Source organism: Peromyscus eremicus, chromosome 6 (genome assembly GCF_949786415.1).
Source record: "Peromyscus eremicus chromosome 6, PerEre_H2_v1, whole genome shotgun sequence".
Lineage (NCBI taxonomy): Eukaryota > Metazoa > Chordata > Mammalia > Rodentia > Cricetidae > Peromyscus > Peromyscus eremicus.
Window position 1 is genome coordinate 56,387,978 of NC_081421.1, and position 14,172 is coordinate 56,402,149.

General features: G+C 39.5%; 1 protein-coding gene across 1 annotated transcript in view; it reads right to left on the reverse strand.

Moving 5' to 3' along the window:
- Gucy1b1 (guanylate cyclase 1 soluble subunit beta 1) overlaps nt 1-14,172 on the reverse strand; it is a 44,894-nt gene that overhangs the window by 29,878 nt on the left and 844 nt on the right. The window contains exon 3 of the mRNA XM_059264754.1: nt 446-546. Coding sequence (XP_059120737.1) covers nt 446-546 — 101 coding nt within the window. The remainder of the gene's footprint in view (nt 1-445; nt 547-14,172) is intronic.

Below are 14,172 nucleotides of genomic sequence, written 5' to 3' on the forward strand. Positions count from 1 at the left end.
CCTGTTTGAATTACATCTTTTTCAGCCATGGGTCTTATCTATGAATTTCATTTGTCAATGAATTTCCTCTCTCTCCTTGTCAGTGCTTCACATAGCTTATCACTGCAACACACATTTGAGAATAATGCTCTCTGCCCTCTACATTTGAATGCTTACTCTATGGTTGGTGCTGTAACTGAAGTTTTTATGGCTGAAATATTAGTAGTTGTATTTTCTCCATACAAGGACTTGAATGGGAAGGGAGAATTTCTATGTTCCACTTTCTACTCACTAAACAGCTTATATGGGAAGAATAGGTTTTCAGCATAGCCCCAGCTGAGCATCATAGGATCGCTCTACCACGGCTGTTCAGTGAACAGCTTGCATAATCATACACTTGGAGCATATATTCCTTTGCAGACCTATGTGTGGTTGATCCAGAGTAGCAAAGATTCATTGAACCTACTGAGGACTTTGCTTGCTGCAGCCACCAAGTCGTATGTCTTGGAATCATCATATATTATTCTAACAAGAAACTGGCCTTCTTCATCCAGTTGTGCCTCTTTTCTGAAAGAAAATGAAAGCATGATGGAGAACAAAGTTAAAATGAAAGATCTGTCAAAATCATAATGACTCTGTGAATAATAGATCTATTTCTAGAACAGGATTTGTGGAGCAAAATTGCTTAAATTGACATTGTGTACCTAAAAACCTAGTGATTTAGGAAAAAACTGCCACATGCTTCTATCCAAATCAAAAGGATACATTTGTAACATGAATGTTAACAGGTCTTATTAATAAAAACAAACCTAGAGCCAGGTCCTGGGGTCAACGCTGGAAGATCAGAGAAGCAGAACAAGCCACAGCTTGCTCACCTCGCAATTCCTCAGCTGATCCTGTTTCCTCAGACTGGAAGCCTCTGTGTCCTTATCCAAATGGATCTCAGCTGAACTGCTTCCTGAAAGCCTGAAAGCTTAACCAGCTCTAGTTCCTGGTCCTCACACCTTATATATCTTTCTGCTTTTTGCCATCACTTCCTGGGATTAAAGGGGCACTTCCTGGGATTAAAGGCATGAGTCACCATGCCTGGCTATTTCCAGTGTGGCTTTAAACTCTGCCTCCCAAGTGATAGGATTAAAGGTGTGTGTGCCACCATTTTCTGGCCTCTGTATCTAGTGGCTGTTCTGTTCTCTGACCCCAGATAAGTTTATTAGAGTGCATAATATTTTGGGGAACACATACATTCAACTACATTTTAGTACTCTCATGCATAATGCAATATCCAGCACGAAATATAATCAAGAATTATGTTTGGATTGGGAAAAATTCAATAACTATTTATTGATTCCCTACAACTGTGGGGCACTGTCCTGGGAACTGAGGATAAAGACTTTAGCAAAACAGACTGGAACCCACTTATCTTGGAACAAATACGTTCTAGGGGGACAGACATGTTTAGGTGAAAATGTAGTGAGTGGATCAGAAGAGGCAGCAGGGTGTGGAAACAATGACTTCAATCCAAGTGACTGTTCAGGCAAATGACACACAGCCTGTTGTACTGGACTGAGGGACAGAAAAGCCTCCGGGAGGACAAGGAGGTTTCTAGCCTGAGCAACTGCTGTCAGCAGCTGGCTTTAAACACATTAGGTTTGAGATGCTGAGTGGACTGGTCAAATCTTCTAATATAGCTCTCAAATATTAAACACAGTAGCTCAAAGTATACACAGTTAGTGTATATATATATAATCTCAGTTATCATTTTTTAACAGTCATCAGGATTCTATAAATACATTTATTTTGATAGGATTTGGATTGCTTTTCTCAAATAAGTGTCCAAGCAGAGGAGGAAGTCATCCTTCAAACAGTGCAGGGTAGAGAAGGCACTGACTAGTTCCCAGGCGGCTGTCTCCATGTGAAAGTCACACACTGCGTGGAGAGCCATCTCTGACTCCACCCACCTCAGCTGAGCCCTCTACCCAGACAGCTGCCATGACACCGTCAAGGCCAGCCATGGGCACGCTTCTCTCAGAAGCTGTCTGGTCCCTGCTGCTGCTCACTCTGTTTATTCAAGGAAATCTCCCCATCTGTGTCATGTCTTATGCACGACTTAGCATGGAAATACCCCTGAAGACATCCTATGTTCATCAGAGCCCATAATTTATGATTTTGCTTCAAGAACACAATGGGGATATTGTTTGCCTAATTTTCACAAGGCCTTGAATCCTGTTCTCAGCACCAAGGAAATGTGATTTCGTGGCTCAGAATTTACTAGTTGAGTGAAGTTAGGCAAATCACATATATAGCATGAACATTACAACCTAGCTTTTCTAAAAACGTGAAGGAGAATGTAACTCACCTCCCACGATGATAATGACAGATAATGACATGTGAATTTATGTTCTGAATCATTAAAGCAGTGCATACTAATTAAGATACAGCTTTATATATTTGCATTCCCAATTATTGAGATACATGTCATGTGCCCTTATTCTGTGTCCCAAACGTACATAGCTATCAAGTGAAAGGAACTTAGTTCTCCAAAGTGCTTACATCTTCTTAATAGCATACACTGGGACAATATGGAAAAGTTCTGAATATATAATGTACAAATGTGTACCCTTTGATAATGCAGTGGTTTGGGTTAGGTATTCTTATTGCTGATTGTAAGAATTTGTAAAGCACAGGAAAGAAAAAAAAAAACTAAAAAGGAAATAACAAGCTTCCCTTAGTCCAAAATAACTTCTGTCAATATTATATCAAGATTTTCACATTTGAATATATAGTGCTTTTTACTGCCGCCAATCTCAATGTCAAATTTGATGGCTATCTTTTCATTTCAACAGATACTCTTGGATACTACGACTGCATAAATTTTCATTGTTTAAATATACTGAAGTCTTGGCAGGTAGAGTGCTTTTCTTTTCTACTACAAGTCCAAATAATAATGTTATGATGAGTACATTTGTAGCTAATTGTTTTTCTATACAGAAACAGAATGAATTCCTAGGAATAGAATTGCTGGTTAAAAGGGCATGACTATGATAATTTTGTTATTTTCCCATTAATTTTTTATTGTGAACCAACACTAGTGCCCACATGGGAATTTAGAAACATCTGACCTAAAATATGCATAAATGTTAATCAAGTCTACAAGAAAGTGTATGCTAATTCACCATAGTCACCGAGTTCTGTTCTTCCAAATAAATTAAATCAAATCATATAGTTTTTATAATAAACTTAGTTTATATGAAACACATACCCAGCCATAGTAACCCTTAAATGAGTGAGAAAAGTCCACACTCTCTATGCATAAAATGGAGAAGCAGCCTTTTTCCAGAGAAATCCACTAGCCAGGGCCAATCACCAACCATTCCAATATCCTCTTTATTTATCAAAACGAGTTCCTTTATCTCTCAAGCATTCCTTCCTAAGATGATCCTGGAACAGGCTCCCTGGAGGGGGCTAAAGTCAAAGGAAGCAGCAGTACAAACCAGAAACTGTCTTCTTGTGGTAATGTCCTGCTGAATTCCATTGAATTATTCAGACACTTAGGACTCCTTATTTGCATTTATCTCAGAAGCCTTGGGGAATATCCAGTTGCTTGTTTTCTTTTTTATTCCCTGCCCCAGAAGTTTTTTTCCACACATATTCGATGCCTCTTATGCTCTAGGCTACTTTTCAAAGCATTTTGGTATGTCAATAAAACAAACAAACAAACAAACAAAACAACAACAACAACAACAACAAAAAAAACTATCAAAGATACCAGCCGTCACTGATCCATATTGTAGCTGGTAGAAAGAGGTGATATGTAAAAAAAAATTGTTAAATTTCATACTATGTTATAGCATGATAAGTGCTTCAAGACAAGAAGACAAGGTAGACAGAACAGAAGTGGGTAAGGAGGAAATAGTGAGATTCCACGTTCCACAGAGTGAGGCCGGAGTCTTCAGAGATGATAGACTGTGTGGGACTTAAACAGGCACAATTGCTGTCCGCCCTTGGTCACCCAGCCTTCTAGAACCAGTTCTCTCCTCTCTGCAGCTCATTCATCATCTCCCTCCAACATCAGGGGAAATGCTAACTAGAGAAACGCAGGACACAGCCACACCCCCGTTATAGCTGGTTAAAAAATTAACCTGATCAGGAACAGGTGTGAGGAGCAATAAGGAAGGGAGGCAGGTAGTGCAGCCTGGGGGAGCTACCGGAAATGCCCTGTCAGCATCCAACACCATGCCTACCTTCCTGACAAATTCGTACGGGATCAGGCTTCATGTTGACTAAAGTCTTAGCTTCCCATGTGGTACAAAGAGGTGATTAACACCCCTACTCCCAGTACTCTTCATCACAGACCCCAACACCATCAGTCAGTGCTCTTCATCACAGACCCCAACACCATCAGTCAGTGCTCTTCATCACAGACCCCAACACCATCAGTCAGTGCTCTTCATCACAGACCCCAACACCATCAGTCAGTGCTCTTCATCACAGACCCCAACACCATCAGTCAGTGCTCTTCATCACAGACCCCAACACCATCAGTCAGTACTCTTCATCACAGACCCCAACACCATCAGTCAGTGTTCTTCTTAACACACCCCCAATATGTTCAGTCAGTGCTCTTAAAAACTTGTATGGCTCTCCTGCTGTCATTTCTCCTAAACATTCTCTCTCTCCTTGGTTTGGGAAGTTTCTTCCTCCTTCACTTGCTACCTGACTGAAACCATCCAAGGTGACTAGTAAATGTAAGAAAATTTAGTAAACAAGCTAGTAGGTAGATGACATAAACAACATACATAATTCAAGTTATAGTGTTTTATAGTTCTCCATCTCTTACGTTGTTGCCCCATAACGTTTACACATTTTCCTTAAAACCGATACCGAATATCTACATGCCCATATAGACTATATATAGCATTTCTAATAATTTACCATTTTTTGTAGCATTTCCTTAGAGCTCGAATCACCTAAATCCAAGTGTATTCACCAACTTTTCTAGACTCATTCAATGTTTCAAAATCAGCTTGAGCATCAACTTTGCTTAACTTCTGCATCACAGGAAGGAGCAGCCCTGGTATCTCTACAGTTTTGGTTTACAGGTAAAGTGAACCATGGATTTCTCTAGGATTTGTAATTTGAAATTTTCTCTAAAATTAAGTACATTGGGCATACTTTTATTTACTTATTTATTTTGTTAATCTCTCTTAGTTTCCTCCAAATTGTAAGTCAGTGTCCTTCTTCACAGCATGTGGAAAATAAAGAACTACAGCACTGCTGTATGCAGCTGTGCTGAGTCCCAGGGAGTCCACTCCTGGGGCTCCATTCCATGTCTTCTTCAGAGCGCAGCATAAGCACTCTCCTGCAGCCACTGGGACAGAGAGCCCAATCAGCCTTTGCCTCACACACTCCACACCCAGTGCCTCTGACTGGCAAGGTACAGCACTGAAGAAAGAAAAATGAGGAGGCCAGCAGGGAGGAAGCGGCAATGTCCAGGAGAAGAGGTGAAAAGAAGGAAGAGGAAAGGTGCAAGGGAAAAGCGAGGGGAGCAGCAACTCAGAAATCCCTAATCAGCATCAGAGAAAGCAAGTGTGCACATCGCTGATTTGCTGGTAAAATGTATGAATTATAATAGACAAAAGCAAGCTCTGCTTCCCTGTTGTGACTTAAAATAGTGGTTAAATTCTCAGATGGTAACAAAACGATATAGAATCATATTCTGTGTTCACTGACTCAGTAATGCATTATGGATAGGTGACATACTTTCCCTAGAGCAATTCATTCCCCTCATTTTCACCATTGTTCTGAAATGGGACAGTAGTCATTGGACTGTAAACCCATCTTCATGTCTATCAATCCAAAAATAGGTAATCAGTAGTTATATCAGAACAATATTTTGTGGATTGACTGAAATAATCACCATCTAAATACAGGTGTGCACATTTTAAAACAAGGGAAGGAATTAATCGTATCTACTTTCTCATAAATTTAATACTCTGTATCAAAAAAAACAAGCTAGTCTGTATAACTGCACAAGTCCATAGTTCATGATTAATATTAAGAATATTTTATATGACTAAAAGAAAAATTATTAGATCTACAATGTATCCAACATGGCCAAGTATCATTTTTCATAACTCTGTTTAGGGAGCTACCCCTTATTTCATGTGTGAACACAGAAAGACTGACTTTGCTTCCTACCCTGAGCTACAACTACTGTGCACTTTCCCAGCAAGTGTACTCCAGGGACAGTCTGTGCTGATAGATAAAGAAGCTTCCCAAGGGGGTATGAAAAGGGATATTCTCAAATGGAACAGTCTGCAGTCTATAGAAATGACATCTCAAAACAGAGGTCAGCTCCCAATCAGAAAAGTTTCACACTTAATCAGTCATTTTCACCCAAGATCCCTGAGAGCTACTGATCCTGAAGTGTTATTAGTGCACACAGGATTTGGTTTTTATAATAAACCCTAGGAATACCCAGAAGAGAGGGAGGGAAGCATATTAAAAACACTGAGCTGTATCTAGTCATTATGAAAATTAAACTGTTCCATTAGAAGCCAAAGATAATAATTGTAGGCAGCATTGAAGCTGCATGTGGCTTTTTTTGTAAGTGGCTGGGAAAAATAGTTGCTATATTTTCATTGTTTAAGTGCGATGGTTTTAATAAGTCTCTGAAGCCCCAAGTTGAGACTCCATGTGAAGAATTTGCCCAACTTAAACCTGACTTTAAATCTAAAGTCAACTTCCATTTTGGACCTTCCTTGAAGGTTGGTTCCTGTAAGTTAACCTGTCATTCATCTATGCTCTGATGAGTGACTAGGTCTCAGCTTTAAGCAAAACAATGCCTTCCCTCTTGGTCTATTTTTGTTTTCTCTGTGGCTGTCCTGACATGGGGAACCTGTCACAGCAATGGCTGCAGCTCTGATAGCCACAAATGTCTTAAATGAGTGCTTTCTACAGCCTTATCAAACAGATGGATCTGCTTGACCAACAACACTGCCTGGGGAGCACCTGATGCCATAGCTCCCCTCAAAGCAAGCAATCTGCTCAAAATTTTGGAGAATATGACTTTCTCCAACAGATGTGATGGCTGGTAAACAGAAATACCTTCAAAACATAATAATCAAAGTCATCTATACTTATGCTGGAACATTCCAGGAAAGCAAAAACAAATGAAGAAAACACAAAGACACACGTATAGATGGTTAGAGTCTTTGCTAAGTCAGTCCTCCCTAGGAAGTAGAGTACAGGTTTTCACTGGGAGAAAGCCCATGGTGGGAGGAACAGCAATCTGTGTCCCAATTCCTACTCTGTGAATAGCTATGTATTTGAAGGAGGTCCTTTAGTGTCTCCTGTTCTCTTACTTATAAAGTGACAATATAGAATAAATGGAGTAGATGTGACCATTTAGTGATGTCATGAGTAGAAAGTATTAGGACATAGTAGAACTATAAGGCAACTGTCCAATGTAAATGAGATATTGCATTCAAAATAGAATGGAATGTTGCAAATTCCCCCCTCAAACCTAACTTCAGCCTGACATACATTTCCCTACAATCTAGGACATTGGCCTTACCCATCATCTCACAAATTAAGGGCATAGATATATCCTGAATTTTATATATATATATATATATATATATATATATATATATATATATATATATATATATGTGTGTGTGTGTGTGTGTGTGTGTATGTCTATATATACATGATGAGTATATGTTATACAAATGCTCTCTATTTTCTGCAATTAAGAGTGTAAAAAATGATTCACATACATATGTATGTATCACTTTCATGGAGAAAGAGAGGAAAATAGAGATGTGTAGGATGGGAAGAAATGGAGAGAGAGAGAGAGAGAGAGAGAGAGGGCATCCTTAGGTTTCTCCCTAAGAATAGTAAAAAGGCTAGACTCTAGTGAGGCAGGTCAGATATTAGACAAATAATACAAAGCGTATTTACCAACTTACTCATGTACTCGGAAGGGAGCACAATGCTGAACATAGGAAACTGTTCCTTCAGTAACATTTGCTGTGATACAGCAAAGCTGAGAAGTAGACATTTATAGAACAAGGAGGGGAGGTGGAATGGAAGGAGGCCGACTCTAAACCTCAGCATGATTAAGTAACTGAGATCAGTCCACAGGGTTGGATGCTGAGGATAAAGGGGTTGATGCACATTCTCCTCTGCCTTGTCTAGAAAGCCTGTCCTTACATCTTACCATCTTTGACGTAGTTTATAAAGGGAAAAATACCTTCCATTTTTCTGCATACAAATAATAACAGCACCATTTCCCTGCTGTTTATTCTCTAATGCACAAAGAGGCAAAACAGTAATCGCAAAAGCTGCAAAGCTTCAATTCTGCACTATCGCCCAGGAACTGGACTAGAGAGATTCCTCTTTATAGTGCTCATTTCCTTAAGTGTACTTTCCTGGAGACATCTGCACAGCATCAACCCCTAACTATCACCTTCCAACAAGTTACAAGGAAACATTTGCCAGGACCCTGATTCTGGAGGACAAAAAGAGAATACAAAGGACATCTCTCTTGCAAACAGCAGCCATGTTTAGTTAATGTTTGCCATCACCCAATTTCGACACAGTGAGACTGAAAGCATGGGATTTCTGGTCTCTCTTCCAGTCCTCATTGTAACGCACAAAAACATACACCAAGCTAATATGATTCTAGTATATACCTAATGCATAAAAAAGGATGATTATAAGGAAATTAAGACTTCCCAAGACCAGCCTGGAGGTTGCTGCAGATCATAAAAATAAAACAAGCAAAAATGTTATGGCCTCCCTTATACAAGTGCTATGTTGTCCCCATAGTGGTCTGGGTTCTAGAAGACCCCGTGGGACAGCTCACCAGCAGCTGTGTGAGGGGTTTCCTAGTCAGGCATTTAGTTTCCCAGCATAAGCAAACCTACGTAGTGTGCCTTCCTCTGACTTTCAGGCTACCTGGAAGAATTTTCTACAGAAAAGGTCTAATTCATAACATAGAACTAATTTACTTATTTTTTAGATTTTGAAGGAATTTGCTTAATTTTTTCAGAGGTTGTGTTTGCAGAAGAAAATGAGTATGTTGTGTTTCTATTAGGTAACTCCTCTTGGGTAAATACATCTAGAAGTATGAAACTTGCTGTCAGAGGGACGTCTCCAGAGTCACTTGGGGCTTTTCAGCTTCCTACACATAACACCCGTGACAGATGGTCATTGAATTTCTTCAAAATGCAACTTCATAGTAAGAAAGAAAAGACAACAATGACAAACGCGTTGAGCTGGAAAGTCATCTCCTGTCATTTGAAAGTCATTTCAAAAAGATGCTATAGCACCCAGCTGAAAATGCATAGAGGAAACAGCGCTAGGAAATTTAAACAGCTTTATAATATGAAGTGCCATTCACATTTACAAAACACATAGGCTTTTTCCTACTTGAACTTAGGTATAGAAAGGTATAGAAATGTAATTCACTCCATTAGGAATGTGAAAATCCCATAAAGCATGGCAGATTATGGTGATGCCCTCGTTTGCTTGCTTTAATTTGTTATGATAAAAATCAGTATTAAGAGCAAATATAAACTTTTGAAACAGCAAAGGGGATTAGGGACAGGTGAGTGGCTCTTAGAATCCCAGTGTAGATGGCATGGTGAAATAATCATTTTCCTGCAGTCTGCAGAATGCAGAGGGTGAGCACAAGGCAGACACAGAAAACCTGGCAAGGAGGTTGTGTGAGTGTGTGAGTGCAGAGTGAGGGAAGCTGATAAGGACCAAGAGGAAAGAAGAAAGGCCAAGAGATAATCCGAAACAAATTGGAGCAGCCAGTGTACGAATAGGATAAAGAAGAAAGAAAATGAGAAATGAATTGAGGACGTAGACCAAAGTGAGAGGAAACATTTAGGTCTGAATAGCATGCAGATGCAATGGGCTATTGTTCTTGGTATTTTGTTTGGGTGTAAAGTGCTAGGCAAGCCCTCTAACATTCAGCCACACCTTTAGACCCAAGCTACTGTTATTCCAAAGGAGCTTCCCATCTTTCAGGGGTACTGCAGAAGAAAGATGTTGAAAAACCCAGTCGTTGACAGAGTGAAATGGAAAACAATACAAATCATTACTTTGGCAGCTGCTTAAGAACCATATTAAGGATGTTTTCAGATAATATTGAATGTACTGTAACAACCAAACAGTTATTAATTTTTCCAAAGTTTAGGCAAGTTAAGAAGCCATGTAACTATTTTATTTTTTGAAAAATTGCTCGTTTGGGACCTAATACCCATTCATAATTAGCAAATTTAACTACACCTGTGAGTGTCAAACTGGAAGATCAGTACATGCTATCCAGCATTCAAGCCATTTCCTTATTTGAGTGACAGACAGGAAAGGTTTTTTTTTTTTTTTTTTTTTTTTTTTTTAATGTTTAAGACTAAAAATACCCTGATATCTCTAGACTTTTTCAAGGCAAGAATGACATCATTTGCTTTTCTGTCCTCAGTGCCTGAAAAGTTAAACTATGTTCATTAAAGATAAGCTTAACAATAAACAAAAGAGAAGAAGAGCCAATGCGTAAAGAAGTACGCAGGGACTTGAGGAAAGCCATAAAGCACATGGAAGGTGACTGACAGCAAATTGACAACAGTATCTGTTAACTAAAGTAATATTACATAATTATAGAATGTACAGATTTCATACCAACATTTGCATTTAATTGCTTATATCTAATCTCTCAGAAAAATCTGATACAAGGTAATCAGTATTCTGGCCTATTTACCTGTAGGCAAGTAAGTACAGTTTTCTGAAAGGTGTTTTGGTTTGGCTTTGTTTTGGTTTGGCTTGGTTTTGTATTTGTGTGTGTGTGTGTGTGTGTGTGTGTGTGTGTGTGTGTGTGTGTGGTGTTGTATTTGGTAGTGTGTTGGGTCCTACCACTGAGCTACATCTTCAGTTACATCTGTCACTTGTTTTCAATAGACTTTTAATCATCTTAGCATTTCCAGCCCTTTGAATCCATCTTTAGAAGCCACATATTTTCCAGGGTAGGCGGAGAATCTCAGAGCTCACTGACAGGATGCAATGTCAGATCAGTCAGGCCTGATGCCAGTACAACAGAGGCAGACCTATCAAGCGTTTACAAGATATTTTAATATGCACAAAGTCTGACTACATTTTCCAAGTGAATGATGAATATTTATTTTTCTCATCACTTAGGAACCATGGCTTCTTAAAGTGGATCATCAGAAAATTCAAAATAAATTTACAAAGCAAGATCTGAAGCAGATTTGAGAGCAAGGGATGTCTCTTACTCTTTTATGTTACTATGTTGATCAGAAGTGGGTAAGGACATTTGGATCCAGAACACTGGATGTTCTCTGGGCCAGAAGATAACAATGAAGTTGACATGGTTCCATTTTAGTAGTTACAGATACATCCACAACCACCTGAAGCTGCTTTTGGGTATAGACACTAAACCTTTTCTGTCTGTTGCTTTAAGGGACATTTCCTGGGCTTTGGTCTGGGGTAATTTTTCTTTTTCCTCAAGACAGGAGGCAAAGTGCTTGTGAAATGGTGATGCTGATGATAAGAGTGTGCATGGACAGTGAGTTTCCAAGGTTTTTTTTTTTTTTTTTTCTCATAGCCATCTAGAATTTTCTGTCTAGGATCTGTTACTTAGAATTTTGTCATTAAACATTTGGCTTCTTTTCTCATAAAGATGGATGTCCACTTCCTACTAAAATAAACAAGAACATTAAAAAACATTTTATAAATATTTATTTAGACAGTTCTTCACAGATCAAAGAAAATAGAAAAGTTTGTTTCTTGTAGGGGCAAAAGGATAAAAAGTTCTCTCATATATTCAGTTTTCCACAGAACGTTAAAACGTTCTTGGACAATGGCGGCAGTGAGTGCTCAGGAATGGGGAGGGGGCACCTTCATGGCAGCAGTCTTTGGCTTCTACATTCCTCTCACCCTCAGTAAACATCTGCTGATGAGGCAAATGCTCTTCCAGAAAGCCTTCAGCAACATCTGGGGAAACCAGGCAGGGTAGCAAGGAACAGTTTTAGTCCCCTGGGTGCAGAGAGACAAGCCAGACTCCCCAGCACATACACAAAACTGCACCCACGTCACCACCAAGGGATATCTTCCTAAAAAGAGAAGACAAGCAACTGGGTGGCCAGCATTGGTTCTATTCCTCTATTACAAGGACACCATCCTTATAGTAATTTCAGAAGAAAACCATCCATATGACCTGGTTCATATATAACAGAACTGTTTTGGATGAGTGGAATCATTATCATTTGACCAGCTTAAGAATATTGTTCAACCATACTTCAAGGTGAGTACACATGTCTGTAGTTCAGGCACATGAGAGGCAGAGACAGGAAGACTTGTGAGACCATGCCTCAACAACACGGTAATTACCACTCATTCAAAGCTACACAGTGAGAACCAATCTTTGTGTGTGTGTGTGTGTGTATGTGTGTGTGTGTGTGTGTGTACAAATTACTTGAAGAAACATGTAACTATTTTCAGCCATCACTTGGAAGTTAAATTATCAATAGAATGTATATATGTTTAGATCATTATCACCATAAACAACTATCTTGATAATTTAATTTAAAAAAATAAACATGTTGGCACATTCTTCTATGAAGCATGAAGTAAAAATTTTGATCTCTACATTTACTAGTTACCTACACTGATAACAGTCAGATATGTAGTCTAAGTTTGATTAAATTTCCATAGTGATTACTAACTCGTCATAGTCCATTATTATACTCTTGGAATCCTAAACATATCCATTGTTATAGATTATCTGCCATGACCTTTGGGGACTTCACTTCCAAAGATGAAAGGCTAATATATGGGGGATGTGTATGCTGCCTCCATTCACTCACAAAGAAAGTGGCTTATACTCATCCTCATGTTGGGCTACGCTGTAAGGGCTTGTTCTTAGTGTCTGCCCTGGTGTCTATCTCCCCACAAAATCAAAACTATGAAGGAATGAATAAAGTTGAAAGGAAATTACAATCTCAAAGAGGGCTTATTTCTTACAGTTTTGTTTGAGAGAATTATAACTGCCTCATCTGGACCTCTTTTTATAGGATGCAGATGTGCCCTGTGGATAACATAAATGTGGATAACATGAATGGCTTCTGGAACATCAATTAACCCTCATATCCAAGAGATCTGGAGGAAGGTGTTGTGTTCTAGGGCTTAAATTATAGATGTGGTCATTTCTATGGAAACAGATAATTATAGAAAATCATTATCCTATTACTGAATAATAAAGCCTGTTGGAATTGATTGCTAACAAAAATGTGCCACGAAAAACAGCAAGGGCTCATGTGACATCAGCGAGTACATGAACTTAAAAAATAATAGACATGTCTTCCCCTCTGCCCTTCTTAATCCTCACCACTACCCCAGTTAGAACGTGGTAATGCCTACCTATGATTTCAATAGAGTTATTTGGCAGCAACACTCAGCTATTCAAGAGTTAAATGCGAGTTTCAACAAGGGAGAGAGGGAAAGATAATTCTGTTAGACTGCAGTGCTCCACTGGGTACGGTGACGCATTCCTCTAATGCCAGCACTCTGAGAGGCCTGGAAGATTGGCAGTTCCAGGGCAGCCTACGCTGTATATAGGGAGAGCCTGTCTCAAACATCCAAAGGTCAGTCATGAAGCTTAGTGGCATCGTGTTTGCCCGTCACGCACAAGGCTCTGACTTCAGTCACCAGTAACCCCCGCCCCCCACCCAAGACCCACAAAAGCTTAAGAGGTGACCAGGGCATTTAAATCTCAGATGAGTGTATTTTATGGTCCCATCTGAGTACCAGGCTCAAAGCTCTACAGAAACCAGAATGCCATGCTAGGACTCCTAGGAGAACACATAGCAAACCATCATTTCCAAGGATGACTTGGGGGAAGTTATAGGGGAGAGGTCCCTTTATTAAATACGTGCTTCACATGACTTACTGGAGAAATAATTTCAGAGTGTACTGTAGCATTCCCAAATGATTAAACCATATTATGTGTACCAGGTGTGTAAATCTCAGAGGAGCGCAAGTCTTCTGTTCATTTCCTGCCTCTGGTCCCAAGACCTTGCCAAGGCCTCTGCGTGGGAGCTGACCAACCCTCCAAACCTGACCTGGGAGACACAGGACTCTGGCAGGGTGTTCCCACGCTCAGGCGGG